The sequence below is a fragment of the Fukomys damarensis genome, unplaced genomic scaffold (genome assembly GCF_012274545.1).
Source record: "Fukomys damarensis isolate Sample0158 unplaced genomic scaffold, DMR_v1.0_HiC HiC_scaffold_12, whole genome shotgun sequence".
Taxonomy (NCBI): Eukaryota; Metazoa; Chordata; class Mammalia; order Rodentia; family Bathyergidae; genus Fukomys; species Fukomys damarensis.
Window position 1 is genome coordinate 51,236,303 of NW_022900924.1, and position 16,850 is coordinate 51,253,152.

The following is a 16,850-nucleotide window of genomic DNA, read 5'->3' on the forward strand; positions in this document are numbered from 1 at the left end:
CAGGTGCTTCAGCATTACTTCCTTCCCTTCACCTGGCCTAAAGTTTTCACTAAAGGTACTCTGGATGACATCTTTCTAGTTGATTCATCTGAGTGCTGTTCTACCTCCCATCAGATGTGGACTGAAATTGGGTTTAAGAACAGACACAGTCATTTATGGGTAGTAGGTAAGAGTAATGGAATGTTGGAATTTTCTCTTCTCCCATGTAAATTATTCCAAGGCTGATGTGCTTCTCCTAAGACATGGCCAGGATGGGGCACAATCTGCAAATTCTGTCAAAACATCAAAAGCCCATGCACATGTGTGTGTGTGTGTGTGTGTGTGTGTGTGTGTGTGGTGCACAAACATGCCTGCTTGATATATACTTCATGGTTTTGGTTTTTTATTGTTGTTTGTTTGTTTGTTTTGGTACCGGGTATCCAACTCGGGTCCTTGCACTTGCAAGGCAAGCAGCAGAAACTCTGAGCTAAATCCCCAGCCCTCTCGTGGTTATTTTTTTTAAATTTTTTTCAGTGAAGTCTCTGGGTATTGAACCCAGGGCCTTCACACTGAGCTATATTCTCAGCTTCTTTCCTATTTTTAAAATTGATACAAGGTCTCCTTAAGTCCCTATGCTGACCAGCTGCAACTTTTGATCCTCCTGTCTCAGCCTCCTAGAGGACTTGGATTGCAAGCATGTGCCACCACACCTGGCTGCCCTGTTTTTTAACCAGAGGTAAAGAAGAGTGTGATCAAATGTCATGATGGATCCCCCTGTGTCTGTCCCAAGGTAGCCTGCAACACTGAGGACCCCATGGGCTGGTGTTCACACAGGGCCTGGCACAGGCCACAGGCACTCTCCACTTCCCCGTGGCCCAGAGTCCAACAGGCAGATAAAAAGGCAGGGGTGGGTGGGGTCCAGAGGACGACTCTACTGACCCTCAGTTTCTCACAGATCTTGAAAAAGGGGAAATGTCTTTAATATGAGATCCGAGCAAACATATACTCTGAAAGGATAAAGATCTTTAAAAGTGAGAAGCAGAAGACATTGAGGCATGGGAAGAGGCACTTTGGAGGGGTGCAGCCTCATGTCCACATGAAGCCTGAGAACAGTCAAATAGACTCTACGTCCCTCTGTCCTGTCCACACCACATCTCATCTTCTGCAGGACACCACCCATGGGACGTTCTCTGTGATTCTCAAGGAGGGAGGACAAGAGGGTTGGTCACCTGAGCAGGCCCTGGGCACTTCGCAGAGTGCTGTTCTTTGGGGAAAGGCAGGACAACAAGCTTCTCTTGCTGGGAGCCCAGGATATGCAGGGTGTCTCCCTGGGCATTGGTAGTTAGATCCAGCTGCACTGGGAAGGCCTCCTGAGGGTCCTTTTCTCGGGGACCTTGAAGTTTCTCATCATTCAGGTCAGGGAGGTGTTGGATGGATCTCATTGGTGTAGTTTTGATGGGGAAGCTGGAAGAGGTTGTGTTTTCCTGCAAGGGCTGTTCCACCCTGAAGAGACTCCCAGAGCTTTGGTTAACAGCAGAGTTTTCACCTCCAGGGGTCTGGACCTGAAACAAGAGTGTTTTTGAATGTAGTCTGTGTGCCCAGCAGTGAGAAAAGCAGGCACCCGTTAATCCAGATCCTCTCATTCCTTTCTCTTCAGGGATCCAAAGGTGGGTGTTGCAGTCCTGCCTCAGATGGGCAGGTAAGTGCCAAAGCCCACACAGCTCACAGGGCAGAGCAGGAATGGAGTGCAGGTGGGGGTCCAGGCTGTCTCATAGTAAGTGCTCAATAAATATTTCTGGAGAGGGATTGAATATTTTCATGGAAATGGCTTCTCTCTGAGGTTTGGGTAGGTATCTTTGGAATACTAAATTTAATACCTCAGAGGTTCCCTGGCTCTGAGCATGTCTTTGTTATTCTGTGGGACCACAATGTGACTAAAAGAAAGTATGACAAGTGTCTGACCAGCTACCATGTGTGTGTGTGTGACCTTAGAGTAGTTCTAGTAAAGTGATGGTCATGGATCTGGAGAAAATCAAAAGGGCAGGGCAGCTAAAAAGAGATAATCTTCTCTTTCCTCCAAAGGGTGACAATCAGAATGAAAAATACCTGCGACATGAAGAAGTCACAAGTTGCAAAGACAAACTTTTCTGTGCGAGCTCGAGTCAGAGAACCTTGGCAAAGACCAACAGGCTACAAAAGAAAATACAAAGTCATATGAGTAAAAAGATGATGGATCAAATGGAGATCAAGCTGCTTCCTGCTTGTGTGGATACATGGCCAGCCAAGGTTTTGATCATACCTTGTGATAGGTGGGCTTGGGGCCACTTTTCTCTAAATTACCTCTACCAAGAAATAACACAAAGTAGGCTACATTGTTTCCACTGATGGAAAACAGCATTTCCTGAAGAACAAAATTCTGATTATTGGAAAGTTCTTTGTATTGAGCAGAAAACTATATATATTTTTTGTTTGTTTGTTTATTTGTTTGTTTTTGTTTTTTTGAGACAGGGTCTCACTATGTAGTGAGACTGACCTGGAACTCACTATGTAGCTCAGGCTGGTCTCGAACTCACAGCAATCCTACTGTCCCAGCCTCCCAAGTGCTGGGATTATAGGTGTGCGCCACCACGCCTGGCCAGAAAACTATATTTATAAAATGTTTACCCCTTGGTTTAATTCTACTCTTGGGTCAATCAAAAACTTGCTTTTGTTTGTATATACCATAGCAGCTCCTAAAGTATGTTCCACCTGAGATTTTTACTTCTCAGAAAAAAAACCACCCTCGGTTCCATCAATTTTTCTTTACAATAACCTTGTTTTCTTACCACAAATGCAGAAAGTAGTCATTTAGGAAAATATAGACAAACAAAAAGAAAATAAGACTTGGAATTGCATGAAAAGTACATTACCTGCATGATTTAATTTCTTCCAGTTTTTTCTATGTATATATATTTTTTCTTTTACAAAACAGGATTATATTACACATATTACTTCTCCCCATTTTGTCACTGAATAGTATATTGCAAAAATCCTTTTATGGTACTGGACAGTATTATATAATTACCTTTATAATGGCTACTTAGTATCCCTCTGTATTATGTAACAAGCTATCTTTTGTTAGATAATTAGATTGAATCTATTCTCTTTGCTTAAAAGCTAAAGCTATATCTTTTCACATATCTCTAGTTATATCTTTAGAGTAAATTCCTACAAGAGGAAATTTAGAGCCACAGAGTATGCACATTTTCAAGTGTAAAGATAATATTATAGTAGAATATTTGCTCAATTTCTAAAGAAGTCTGAGGTAGCCACATAAATTTACTAAAATATGTCTAGGCAGATTGCCTGAACATCACTCTATTATCCATCTCCAATAGAAGACTAGAAATGAAGGGAAGACTAGAAATTTTGAAGGTGTCAAACTCCAGTGAAGTATGAAGTCCTCAAAACCTCCCCCTCCTCTTGGTCAGCAAGTCACTAAGTGAACCTTCTGGAGAGACTTCAGGTACCTGGACTGAGGACAGCCTGGCCACTCCCATTCTGGCTAGAATTCACTGGCCTATCTGGTGTCAGCTGGGGCGGAGTGCAAGAGAATCTTCAGAGCCTTAACAGGTGAACCCATACGGCCATATGTGGCAGCCGTATTGGGAAGAAAGAAGTAAAAACTGTCTCTGTTCACAGATAGCGTGACCTATCTATAAAACATAATTCGAAAACTGCTAGAGCTAATAAATGAGTTTAACACAGTTATAGGATTATGAAGTCAACATAAAAGAATCAGTTGTATGTTCTATTCTCTTGCAATGAATAATCTGCAATTTAAAAGCAGGGATGCTTATTTTGGCTCACAGCCTTCAGATTATTCAGTCCATGGTTGGTTGGCTTCAACGCATGGCAGAGAAAAGCTGCTCACCTCATAGCATCCAAAAAGCAGAACCCGAGGACAAGAGCCATGGAGTGAGACAAAGCCTCCAAGAGCACAGTATCAGGGACACGGCCTCCTCCAACCAGGCCCCACCTCCAAACAGTGCATTTAACTACGAACACATCAGTGGATCAACCCACGGATGAGTGCAGTGCCCCTCGTGGCCCAGTCACCTTCCCAAAGCCCCACCACTGAATATATGAGACTTTTAGGGGAAATTTCAGATCTAAAATGTAACAGACTTGTAGCCTTGTAGTAAGTTTTGAGATTGGGAACTGGGAGTCCTACCTGGCTCAACTTGTCCGAGACTGTGTTAGGTACTCTGGACCTCTTGCCTTTGCATATACAGAAATCCTAGACCTTGAATTAAGCGATGATTTCTTACATGTGACACTAAAGGCACATTCAAAGAAGAAAAATATATAAATAGGATATTATTCAAATTTAATGCTTTGGCACTGCCCGGAATATCATCAAGAAAGTGAATAAATAAGAGAATGAAAGACACTACTTTAAAATTGTGTGTGTGATAAGGTTATTTCATTGGAAATATATAAAGAACTCTTAGAATTCAACAATTTGAAGATAAGCAATCCAGCTGGATGTGGTGGCACAATCTGCAACCCTAGCACTTGGGAGGCTGAGATAGGAGCTCACAAGTTCAAGACCAAGGGCTGGAGATTTAGCTCAGTGGTTCTACTGTCTGCCTCGCAAGCACAAGGCCCCAAATTCCATCCCCAGCACCAAAAAACAAAAAGGTTCAAGGCCAACCTGGGCTACATAATGAGTTCCAAGCCTTCCTATACTGCATAGCAAGACTCTGTCTCAAAAGATGATAAGTAGCCTAATTTTTAAATGGGTAAAGGATATGTATAAACATTTCCTAAAGAAGATATATAAATGGCCAATAGAGTGATTATTAAGAATAATATTAAGTGATGCTCAACACTACTAGCTATTAAGAAAATGAAACTATGCCAGGCGTGGTGGTGCATGCCCGTAATCCCAGCACTCGGGAGGCTGAGGCAGGAGGATCGCTGTGAGTTTGAAACCAGCCTGGGCTACAATACATAGTGAGTTCCAGGTCAGTCTCAACTATACAGTGAGACCCTGTCCCCAAACCACCCTCCCAAAAAAAGAGAGAGAAAATGAAAATAAAAGAGATATCAATTCATTCCCAGTAGGATGACTATGAACAAGAAGAAAAAGAAAAAGAAATATTGGCAAAGATGTGGAAAACTGAAGCCCTCAAACTCTGACAATCGGATTGTGAAACTGGCATTGTCACTTTGAAAACCACTACAGCACTTAGTCAAAGGGTTAAACATAGGGTTCTCATAAGACCCAGCAGTCCCATTCCAACACACATACCCCCGAGAAAAGAAAGCCTATGTTTTTACACAGAAACTCGGACACTCGGAATGGCAGGAAGTAGCCAAAACATCTATCAGCCAGTGAGTGGACAGATAATAAGCAATGTCCATACAGTGAAATATCATTGGGCCACATGCAGATGTAGGAACCTCGAAAGCATACATACTAAGGGAAGAATCCAGACATAAAAAAGTACTGGGGGCCGGGCGTGGTGGCGCACGCCTATAATCCCAGCACTCAGGAGGCTGAAGCAGAAGAATCGCTGTGAGTTCGAGACCAGCCTGGGCTACACAGTGCGTTCCAGGTCAGTCTCAACTACGTAGTGAGACCCTGTCTCAAAAAGTCAAAAAAAAAGAAAAGAAAAAAAAAGTACTGAGTTGGGGAGAAGGTAGAAGAAGACAGACAGGCATGACCAAAGCACACAGTATGCACGCGTGGACATACCACAGCGAATCACTGATGTGCACAAATAATAAATGCAATAAGAAAAACAAACCTAAGAAGCGATTGCTGTAATCAGCGTTGATCACCACATCACCACTCACTGTTAGTACGGCGGAGCTGATTTAACCATTTCCATTTTTCACGTAAATGTAAATCTTTTCTCACACTCACGTATAAACAGACCATGCACCGAATGATTCCATTTGTGAGAAATGTCCAGACTGGACAGAGTCACAGTAACAGAAAGTATATCAGCAGCTTGCAGTGGATGGCAAGGGGCAAAAATGGGAAACGACTGTCCAGGGGCATGGGCTTTCTCTCTGGAGCTGATGAAAAGATTCTAAAATAATAAAAAAGTAGGGGTGACACAACTTTGAACATACCCAAAACCACGGAATCATACATTTTAGAAGGCTAAATTTTACTGTGCATGATTTTTTTTTTTTTTTGTACCAGGTATCGAACTCAGGTCCTTGCACTGGCGAGGCAGGCAGCAGATCCACTGAGCTAAATCCCTGGCCACGTGATGTATTTTTTTAAGACAGGGTCTAACTCCGTGGTCCAGGCTGGTCTTAGGTTCATGGTGACTCTCGTGCCTCAGCCTCCCAAGTGGAGGGATTACAGGTGTACGCCGCTACACCAAGCTCAATGTGAATTATATCTTACTAAGCTGCTGCTATAAGTAGAAGAGGAGAAAATACTCCTGATGCATTTTTTTTCCACTTGTGCTCCAGGTGTGCCATTCCGACACAGGGCATTTCCAGCGCCCTTTCCGCCATAATTGCTTTGTTTGACTTTTCTATTTGACTTAATCTTTAGTGGCCCTAAGAAAGCTGATGCTGTATTTCCAATGTAACTGAGCTTGTTCAGATCGAAACAGGGTCATTATAAACCAGTGAGGAGATTTCTTTATATTTTATAGCCCACTCTAACCACTTTTGTAATCGGAGAACATTGAGGATGAAAATCACATTTGCAGTTAATAAAGCCCCTTATTACTACACCTGGGCCTGCCTACTTTCTAACTAGTCTTTCTGAGGGCAGGAAAAGTATCTTATGTATGAGATGTGATTTTTTTAAAAGTACAATGACTATTTTTTTTTAATTGATTATGGTACGCCACCTGCTTCGCAAGTGCAAGGACCCGAGTTCGATACCTGGTACCAAAAAAATTTTTTTTGATTACAGTAAAAGACACATTGCCATTAACCCCCTTCAAAATATTCTTCCTCACTTCAGCTCGCTTCAAACACACTTATTCCACCGTCCTTTCCACTTTCTGAAGCAGTTCTGGAAGTCTTTCTTGAATGTCCTGCACTATTGTGAATGTTCTGATGTCCTGAATCAATTCAAAATGTTTACCTTTCATGGTCAGTTTGTCTCCAGGGAAGAGCTAGAAGTTGCACGGTACCAGGCCCATGAATAAGGTGTACAGGGACACACTGCAATGTTTTTACAAGGCTGCCTTTTGGTCGAGTGCACAGCATTCACTGTATTTGGGGGGGGGGGAGTCCCAGGAATCGAACTCAGGACCTTGCGCCTTCGAGGCAGGCAATGACACCACTGAGCTAAATCCCTGGTCCATCCCTGTATTTTTTATCATACCTTGCAATGACACTCACAAAAGAGAACTTCCAGAACTGCTTCAGAAAGTGGCAAGAGCCATGGTGTAAGTGGCAAGAAAGATGGCATAAGGTTGCCTGAAGCAAGAGGAAGCATTTTGGGGAGTGGAGATTAATGGCAAAGTGTTTTAAAATTTTTTTTAAACATTCACCATATATTTTTATCATACCTCATATAATTTGTGCTTACCAGACACAGTCTGTGGACACACATCTTAAATTAAGACATCCGGGAACACTCACCATGGAGTCAGAGGACCGGAGTGAGCAGCTGCTGGCCTGGGGTTTGGTACACGGTGACTCCTTGATTAAATATTCCACAAAGTAAGCAGGGCCAAACACCCACTGTTATGAGACAAGAGTGGAGACATGGAAATGAAACCCCCGGCGTAGGAAACAGACACGGGTTTAGCAGCATTATTTTCCGGAAGTGACAATCCTCAGAGGCCTTGCCAACAGCCACACCCACTGTCCCTGCAAGGCCTCACATGCATGAGTCATGTAGTGTAATTTTGTTATTTAGAAAACACAACTGCCACACCTTTCTTGTTTTCTTTTTTCTTTTTTATCTGGTAGCGGGGTTCAAACTCAGGACCTTGCCCTTGAGAGGCAGGTGTGGTGCCACTGAGCTAAATCCCCAGCCCACCTTTCTTGTTTTCTTGAGGATTTGAAGAGGCCGTAAACATTTTTCCCTTGCTGAGTTTATTTTTGCCACATGTAGATTTGTCTTTTAGATTATTTTCATATGAAATAGCAACATAATCCAAACACAAATGAGTTTCCACTTCCCCTAGTCCACACAATGCATCCTCTACCCCAGGCATTACTCTGGAGTAAAAGCTGTCTTGCTAAATGCTTCATCATTGGACAAACATGAGCATGTAGCAATAATGAACAAAATCTCCCAGTGAGATTATGAATCTCTTTCTCTCTTGCCTTAAGGCTGACAAAGTAAAATGGACTCACACAGCTCCCGTAAAGTTCTGTGGAATGAGAGAAACTGCAATATGATTGTGCGTGTCAGGTCCACCAGAACCGAGCATTAGAGAACAGCTCTCAGGTTCCCCATTTAGGAATCTACAGCAGCAGCCATGAGATGCACTGTTTGTGTCACTAACCTTTGCCTTTTAGCCTTACCTGGCTAGAAGCCCTGGTGATTTTGTCAAGAGAATACTGCTTCGAGGTGCTTTTACTGTTGTATTCCGCAAGAGATTCAGTGGCGGCTTCCAAAACCCGGGGATCTGACAAGTCAGTGGAGGTAGGACTCGGGCAGTCAGGGCACATATCATAAATCTTTCTTCTGGAAACTGTTGGTGCCAGTGAGAGCAGTTTAAAAATACTACTGATTTTCAATCCCATAAACAATCACAAATCACATGACTACAGCACAGGCAAAACTTTCATAAGATGCCTTGTAAGAGGAAGCTCCTGAGTTTGAACCCCAGTACCAAAAACAAAGCCAAACAACAACAACAACAAAAACTTTCATATGAAAGATAATAGTGTTGGCAAGAACAGAATGAGAAAAATATTTCCTGGAAAAGAAGTTAGCTGTCGAGTAAATTTTCTATAATGAGCTGTATTATTGGATAATCAAAAAATTAAAAAAGAAATCAAAGCAAGATAGTTTCTACCTCATATAAATCCATTTACTTTGGGAATTTCATTCAAAGATCTATAATATAGCATATTGACATGAGATAGCCTCGTAAAAAAGTTCAGTGTCTTTCTTATCATTGTCTCTTAAAATAAATTGAGTGCCTTTGTCTTAGTCCTGAACACCTAGCGTAATATCTAACCCAAAGTGAGTGTTTTATAAATGCTTATAGAATAAACAGATGACATAATGAAAGGTAGGTGCACGCCCTCTTTGGTTAGAAAATGTAAATGAGCTGGAAAACAAAATCGGTCAAGTCACCATGGGACTTGATAGAATGATCACATGACTCATACAAAGCACAGTTTCTATTGGAGAAAGGTGGCGGATGGCAAATCCAGGGTGAAAGTCAGGCTAGGGCATTTTTCTTGAGATTGACTTTGCAGAGAAAAATACACTGTTTTGATTAATTGTATATGTGGGGACTGAGGGAGATGACGAGGGAGTGACATCCACGGCTTGCCACTCCAACACACGTCACTTCCTGGCCCTTCTGACTCGGATAACTATGACTGCCGTGAAAGTACTGAGACTACTTACTAGTTGTTGTTCTCTAACTCATGTTAGGTAAGTCTTGTGTTCACACCAGAAACTTTAAGCTATGGCTAATACAATGCTGGTTCTGTGCTCACAGGAGCCAGCAGCTCTGCTGTCACCGGGAGCATGTGTGAAATGCGTGATCTCTGGTCCTGCCCAGGCTACGTCGTGAGAACCTACACTTTAACAAGATCCTTAAGTGGAGTCACACTTATATAGTAGTTTGGTAAGTAGTCATCTCCTGTGTGCTCACACTATGGATGCTTGCTTTCCATGAAATTTCCCTTGTTAAAAAGAGGATCAAGAATGGATACATGTGCATATTGCAAATGTCGTTAGTTTCAGTTTCATTCTCTGCCCATTTTTCTTTTATCCAACAATACTGATAAGCTCAAGCTTGGTAGGAACTAATGAGGGTGTGGCAGGGAGAAGGAGAGATAAAATATTCTACATGGCAGATGATATAAGACGCCACACCAAATTATGGCATGAACAGAAGATTTGGATAATTCCACTGAGAAAATGGGAGCTGGAATTAAAGAGCTTCGGGAGAGAATGGATCATTGGTAAAATATGGGAAAAGAACACGTGGATGTTGTAAACCAGGATACAAAAGAACTGGAAAAGATGACAAATCAACAAGGCACGTTATTGAAGAAGAAAGTATGAGAAAATTCCAGAACTTGGATCACTTCTCCAGGAAGCATTCGACACTGAGTCTCCAGCAGTTGTTTCAAAAACTTGAACAGTGTAACACGGAATTAAAGAAGTATGTTAATAAAAGGTGTTAGATCAGTTTGTGAACTTCTCTGAGCAGAGAGAAAAGTAAATAAAGCCACAAGAAGAGCTTGATAGGGGGTACAAATCGATCGTGGAACTCATGAATGTACTTGAACTTCAAAAATATGAAGCTATTCAGTTGACTTTCAAACAGGTATCCAAGGACTTTAGAGAAGTGCTCCAGAAGTCGGTACCTGGCAGCAAAGCTGCTATGATGGTGAAGACAGGAGATGTGGGGGCAGGGGGAGCAGGGAGTCAGCCTCGGGATGAAGGAGAAGGAAGTGGTGAAAGAAAGGGGGTGTTCTGGGTCACAGAGCAGTGTCCCCTCCGTTGACAAGTTCACCAGAGTCGGAGTTAGAGTGTCATTTGCAGGAGAACGAGGTGAAGGCAGAGAAATGCAACAGCTTTCAGGTGGACAGAAATCCTCCGTGGCCCTTGCTCTGATATTTGCTGTTCAGAAACGTGATCCAGTCCCTTTTTATCTGTTGGACGAGAGAGACCGAGCTCTGGATGCTCAACACAGGAAAAGCAGCATCAGATATGATTCTGGAACTTGCCGTATGCGCTCAGTTTATTACAACTACCATTAGCCCTGAACTGCTTGAGTCAGCCAATGAATTCTATGGTGCAAAGTTCAGAAATCAGGCTCGTCATATTGTGTGATCACAGCCGAGATGACCAAAAACTTTACAGAAGACAATATCACATGAGGTTAATTTAAAAATACGCCTGCTGTTTGGGAAGATTTGTACAGTAACGTGACTCTCATACCCAGGAACTGTAAACTTAAACCTAAGTATGTGGTCATCATTAATAACTGTCAGACTTTGGAGTACACAGAATCCTTTTTTATTTTTGTCTTTGTATCTTGTGTGCTGTGTAATGTTATGTTTCTACTTATAGTTTAACAATTTATTTATTTTATTTATAAAGTGTCCCACTCCTCCTTTAAATCCTTTGGAACATTCTACGTATTCTTTCCTTAATTTTTATCAGTTATACAACCTCTTTTTGTACAGCTCCAAATAAATAACAGGTTTTATGGCTTAAAAAAAAAAAGACTCCACATCAAAGCAGTGAGTGCATGGCCTGTGCTCCGTGAGTGGTTTAGCCAAAGCTTTTTTTGTACTGGAGATCGAACTCAGGACTTTGCACTTGTGAGGCAGGCAGTGGAACCACTGAGATAAATTCTTGGCTCTGGTTTAGCCAAAGTTTGTAGGAATGCATAGCAGGAGAGCATCATTCCTTTCTTGAACACACAACACTGTAGAAGAAACAATATGGTAACATCCCTTAAAGAAGAGGCACAAGATCCAAGGGTAGAGGCCATCATCATTGGAGGGAGGAGCACAAGCAAGATCCAGAGTTCAGAGAGCACAGTGTGTGTTCAAACTTTGGATGGAACAGCAGGTTAGCTAGAAAGGAGTCCAACCACCAATTGCAGAGCCTGTGCCATTTATGTAGGCCTGAGAATGTAGGATCTGATGCAGGACACACATGTAGAAGTAAGAGGGAGACTAAAAATGAATGTAAGTTAAAATTTAGTAGGAAGGCAAGTACTGGAAGTATTAAGCAACCAGTTCCAGGATGAATAAAAAGTAAGGATGTGAGAAACACTATACCCTCTTGACGAACTTCTGGTTCAATGCCTTTTTAAATCTTGTATTAACATTAACAAAATCATCACAATCTCTTACCTGGGCGAAGAGTACAGTTATAAGCAGGTAAATAGATAATTCTTTTTGGCTTGTCATAGTAAAATATTGCTTTGCATTGACCATAAACCTGTAACCAACAAATACATTTTATGACATGGGGGGTGAAAGTTGCAGATTTTGTTTTAAAGTAATGGGAAATGTAAAATCAAATTCTGTGGTCGGAGGTGGGAAGAACTGCAGCGGATCTGTTTAACCTTTCCCTGGGGCACTTCCTCATCTCCCTCACAACTATGTGTGGAGAACTGAGTTCTCACCACAGGAAGGTGAGTACAGGAAGTGATGTCTACCACTTCCGCCTTGGCATGCTGCCTATTCTCCATGTTCTTTCTCTTTCATAGCTTGATCTAAGCGAACAAACAGAATGTGACCACAGGAACCATAAGTGGAATATGGCACAGTCTGAGTCACAGCACGGGAGGAACCCGAGTCTTTCCATCAACCATGGAGTAAAATGCCCTCGCAATCAGGAACGTCTATATATTTTTTTAAACTTTTATCTTATTTTATCCCATTTCCCCCCCCTCAGGAATGTCTATTGTGAACTCTGTGTGAATGGGAAATAAGCTGCTGCCACATTTGAGTTGGTATGCACCTGTCAGTGTGTGTGTCACACTGTTCAGTGTCACCATAGCAGAGTTATAACAGCAGGGTGAGCACACTCTGCTTTCCAAAAATGACGCACAGTTGACTAACTTGGTTAAATAATTAGGAAAGATAACTCAATCACCAAGTTAACATGGAAACGCCTACATCATTATCCTGTGCTCACGATATGCAGTTCATATCAGTGAGTGGAAATCTCCCGGGACAACTGAAATCAAAAGAAAAGTGACTCTTTTCAAGTGCCTTCAGTGGCCATCTTTGAAAGGATGGCTTCTGAGGACTTTAGCTCTATAATTGTAGGAAATCCACCCCATCAGCCATCAATTTTTTAAAGCCTAAACCTCCTATTGAAACAGAGCAAAGCAAAATGAAACAAATGTAAAGTGCTCTCCTTCCATTGTTTCTGCTTTCTACCTTAATTCCACACACCCAGAATCTTCGCTTTGGGTATTTTTTTTCCCCTCACAATTTAAAGGCTGGTTCAGAGAGTGGAGGTAGAAAATAGTCTGGGGGCAACTTTTCTATTCTGGTCAGCACTACCCCGCAGGGATTTCTCAGGAACCCCTCTACTTAAACTTGATTTTGTCTACAGTTCAAAATAAGCATGTGGGCGCCCTGCCCAGGAAATTAGAAAGAGAGGCAATTAAAAGGCATCAGGCACTGAGCAATCTTTGCAGTGACCTAGCTGGTTTCTTTCCGGAGAGCCCCTGATACGAAGAATTCACCGCTTCATGAAGCATCCTTTCCCCGCAGTCCTTCCACTCCTTCCTGCTGAGCACGTGGCATCTGGTCTCTAGCACATCCAGTGTGAGGTAGAAGAGAGATCCCTGGCTATCCTGCGGGGAGGGGGAAGGAACACGCCACATTCCATTCAATACAGAACTCGATACAAAACATCTCTGCTTTATAAGAAAGCTAAAGAACGCAAGCCGTGTGACGATGCCTTGTACACTGAAGGGCCTTACAAAGGTGTCCCAGTAGGATCTGTTTCCCGTTACAACATTGAGCCTTGCAGCGCTCCTATTAGAGGAGGGCAGAGTGTTCTCAGCAGGATTTCCCATTTGGAGAGCCCCGCTCAACAGGCATCTCAGGGTTCCCACCCCTTGCCTTGTCTTTGCAGCCTGTCCCACAGGGGGAACCATCGCTTACCTGTCTGTGTTCCCAGACATCATGCACTCGGTTGGGCCCCAGCACGTAGCCATCCTTTTGGTCTCTGTTGATGATCTGCAGGGCCAAGCCTGTGACTGCTAGCACATCTGAGTCATTGCAGCCCCGGGAAAGCAGAGGTGAGGAGCTGAAAGCCTGCTGGGGTGGAGACTCAGCCCCCCAGCAAGCGGCCTGGGCCAAGATACAGAGTACCAGGGACCACAGCAGGCCCATTCTGTGGGAACAGGGCCACGGGAAGTCAGTATTTGGAGCTGCCGGAACTGGCTGTGTTGTGGGGCTCTGTAAGAGAGAGGAGAGTTTTTTAATTACAACCCAAATGACCGGCCAGGATTTAAAACACTATTTCCTAACTGAGCACCATGATTTCTAAATACAGATTTCCCTGCTCTGCATAGGACTTGCCAATACTGTACTTTAGACTCCTGTGCAATCCCACGTTCCTGTGTGCATGTCAAACACATTTAAGTTTCCTAAACTTTTTTTCCCCCAAGAAATCATAGCAAAGGTCGAGGCTCTTAGGAGGCTACGATTGGATTCTGGCTTGCATCCAGGGCTCAGTCTGAAGCAGAGTGTGGGGAGGCTGCCACTCCCTTCCCTTCTTCCTTGCAGCTTGTCTCTGTGTCCACACTCACAGTTACACAAGTCAGGAGCACGGGGTGACAGGTCCCAGAGGGGCTCGGGGAGTTCAGACTTCTCAGCCAACCTCCCGTGTTCACCAGCCTTGGTAGATTAGAAAGGTGGCTTCATCCCTCGGTCGTGGCCAGAAGCACAGGTGACATTCACTGTGCACGTTGTCTGGCCAGAAAGTGTTCTACGAACCTCACTGAGGATCTTTGAAGCCAAAGACAGTATTTGGCGGGGTAGCGGGCGCTAATGAGATATGGCAAGTTCTCCTATCATACTTCCTCCTCTGGATCTGTATGAAACTGAATTCGTCAGAGATTAAAACCCCATTGTTAAGAGAAAGATAATGATGGTTGGGTGGGCTGACTAGAACTCTGGCCTTCTTTTTTGTTTTGTTGGTACCGGGGATCGAACTCGGGTCCTTAAGCTTGCATGGCAGGCGGCGGAACCGCTGAGCTAAATTCCTGGCCCACTCTGGCCTTCTTTTACAGCTTCTGTTTGGGGGCTCAGGAAGGCAATCATGATAGCGGCCCATAATTCAACAGACAGTGAATGAGCCACTCCACAGTGGCAGGAACTGAGTCAGACTCTCCAGAATCCAGGGTTGGTAAGGCTGAGATGGTTAGCGTTTGTTTCCAACTCATGTGCTGGAAATTTAATCTCCAGCGCAGCAGGGTAGAGAGGTGGGCCTGCAAGAGGTGCCAAGGTAATGAGGACTGTGCCTTCATGAGTGAATCAGTGTCACTGCCACCAGAAAAGACTTGTTACCAGGGTGAGCTCGGTCTGCTCCAGCTGTCTCTTGCATCCTCCTCCCTCTAACATAGGATGACAGCAAAAAGAAAGGCCCTCACTAGATGCAAGCCCTTCAACCTGGGACTTCTCAGCCTCCAGAAAAAGAAGCTCTGCTTCCCTAATTGCAAATTCTCCGTTATAGCAGCACCACCTGGGCCAGTATGAATGATACTAATAAGATATATCCCTAACTGATTTCTGGAAGTAAATAACTGCTTGTTGAGGATGCATTTACAGCCCTACATCTAAAGATCTCAGTTCTCCTGAGGGTGGTCTCTAGGCATTGCTTTCAGATGGGAACAAGGTGAGGAAAATGTGAACTAAAAATAAGAAACACTAAAAGAAATTTCAAATTGGGCAGCCATCCGCCTGGGGAGGCTCTGGTACTTTAAATTCCTGTTCCAAGAAGTCAAAACTCCATGAAAATAATTCATCAGAACTAGAAACTTCACCATTCCAAAGCTGCTAACTCAACTCTAGTTAGGAACTCTCCACTCTGACCAATCCCAGTTGTTGATTTGTCTTGCTTCCGTGAATACTTTACAGAAATCTCTCCTCCCACCGTTCCTGGAGAAGTGTCAGCCCTTTTGTGGCCTGGTGATTCGAGAATTGCTGAACACTCCAATAAACTCTTTTAAATTTAAACGTGCTTTAGTTTTTCTTTTTTCATATGAAAACTAGATATTCAAATTCTGGGAAACTACAAAGATTTAGCTCCAGCCAGCAAGTGAACCAACTTTCCCCAAGCGTCTCCCTGCAGGTGGTCTGGGAATTCTAGGAAATGTCAGAGACCCACAGAGGTGCAAGCCACTAGAGAATTACAGTCAGGATCTAAAGAGCAAGTTAAAAAGAGACCAAGTATTGACCAGATGGTAGAGTAAACTTTGACTCCCCAGTTCAGCTCCTACCTGTGTGAGCCAGGATGAGCAGCACAACCTTTGGGAGCCCAGTTTCCTCATTGTGAAATAGGGTTTAGAGCCACACAATCCCTAAGAGCCCTTTGAACCCTAAAGTGAAGGTGTTCTTGCCTTTCTCTGTATCTGCCATGGTCCCGTCTCCAGGAGATACCACTCCTCAGATCCATTGAGATGGACCTTGTTCACCACCAGCCAGGGGGCTGGGTTTCAGTCTAATCTTAACCTGAGCCCAGTCTCCTTCTGGCTTGTAGGGTGTGGGAGCTCCAAAGAGGCTGCAGGGGGAAGAGGCCAATCTTTAGGGTCAGAAAGTCCTGGGTTTAAATTCCACCCTGCCACTGCATGGTAGAGGCCCCGAGTCACGGTGGGCTCCTATCCTATTAGATTTCCTTATCCATAAAACAATGGCTGTCCCAGCATTGTGCACCTCCCCCTAGGAAGAGGGGGACACATTTCCTCTTTCTCCAGAAGGCCAGGGACACAACTGTTTGGTTCCCATTATATCCGGGGACACTTTTAATACCAGCCTAGATGTAGTTTCAGCAGAGGAGTAAAGAGCAAGGCTTTGAGGACAACTTGAGTTTGATGCCCAGTTCTCTGCTTCAGTTCTCTGTCCAACTCAGCACCACCCAGTAAGGACACATGCAAATCACATATTCTACATTTTCCCATTAAACTATTCAAAGAAAAAAAAAGTTAAAAGAAACAGAGCTA

At 43.5% G+C, this 16,850-nt stretch overlaps 1 protein-coding gene across 1 annotated transcript; it reads right to left on the minus strand.

Moving 5' to 3' along the window:
• Positions 1-546: 546 nt before the first annotated feature.
• On the minus strand, positions 547-14,166 carry Fetub (fetuin B). The gene is made up of 7 exons (XM_010624179.3): positions 13,789-14,166; positions 13,365-13,475; positions 12,016-12,103; positions 8,482-8,651; positions 7,588-7,689; positions 2,086-2,169; positions 547-1,541 (listed from the first exon to the last, which is right to left on the minus strand). The coding sequence occupies exons 1-7, from the start codon at positions 14,017-14,019 to the stop codon at positions 1,179-1,181; spliced, it is 1,149 nt and encodes a 382-aa protein (XP_010622481.1). The 5' UTR covers positions 14,020-14,166; the 3' UTR covers positions 547-1,178.
• Between the last annotated feature and the right edge of the window lie 2,684 nt (positions 14,167-16,850).

What these genes read in the sequence shown, in the direction of transcription:
- Fetub (XM_010624179.3), bottom strand. Translation starts at nt 14,019, where the DNA reads ATGGGCCTGCTGTGGTCCCTGGTACTCTGTATCTTGGCCCAGGCCGCT. An exon ending in TAACTGTACTCTTCGCCCAG is followed by an intron (nt 8,652 to 12,015) that starts GTAAGAGATTGT and finishes TGGCACCAACAG; the next exon opens with TTTCCAGAAGAAAGATTTAT. An exon ending in TCACCAGGGCTTCTAGCCAG is followed by an intron (nt 7,690 to 8,481) that starts GTAAGGCTAAAA and finishes GTCTCATAACAG; the next exon opens with TGGGTGTTTGGCCCTGCTTA.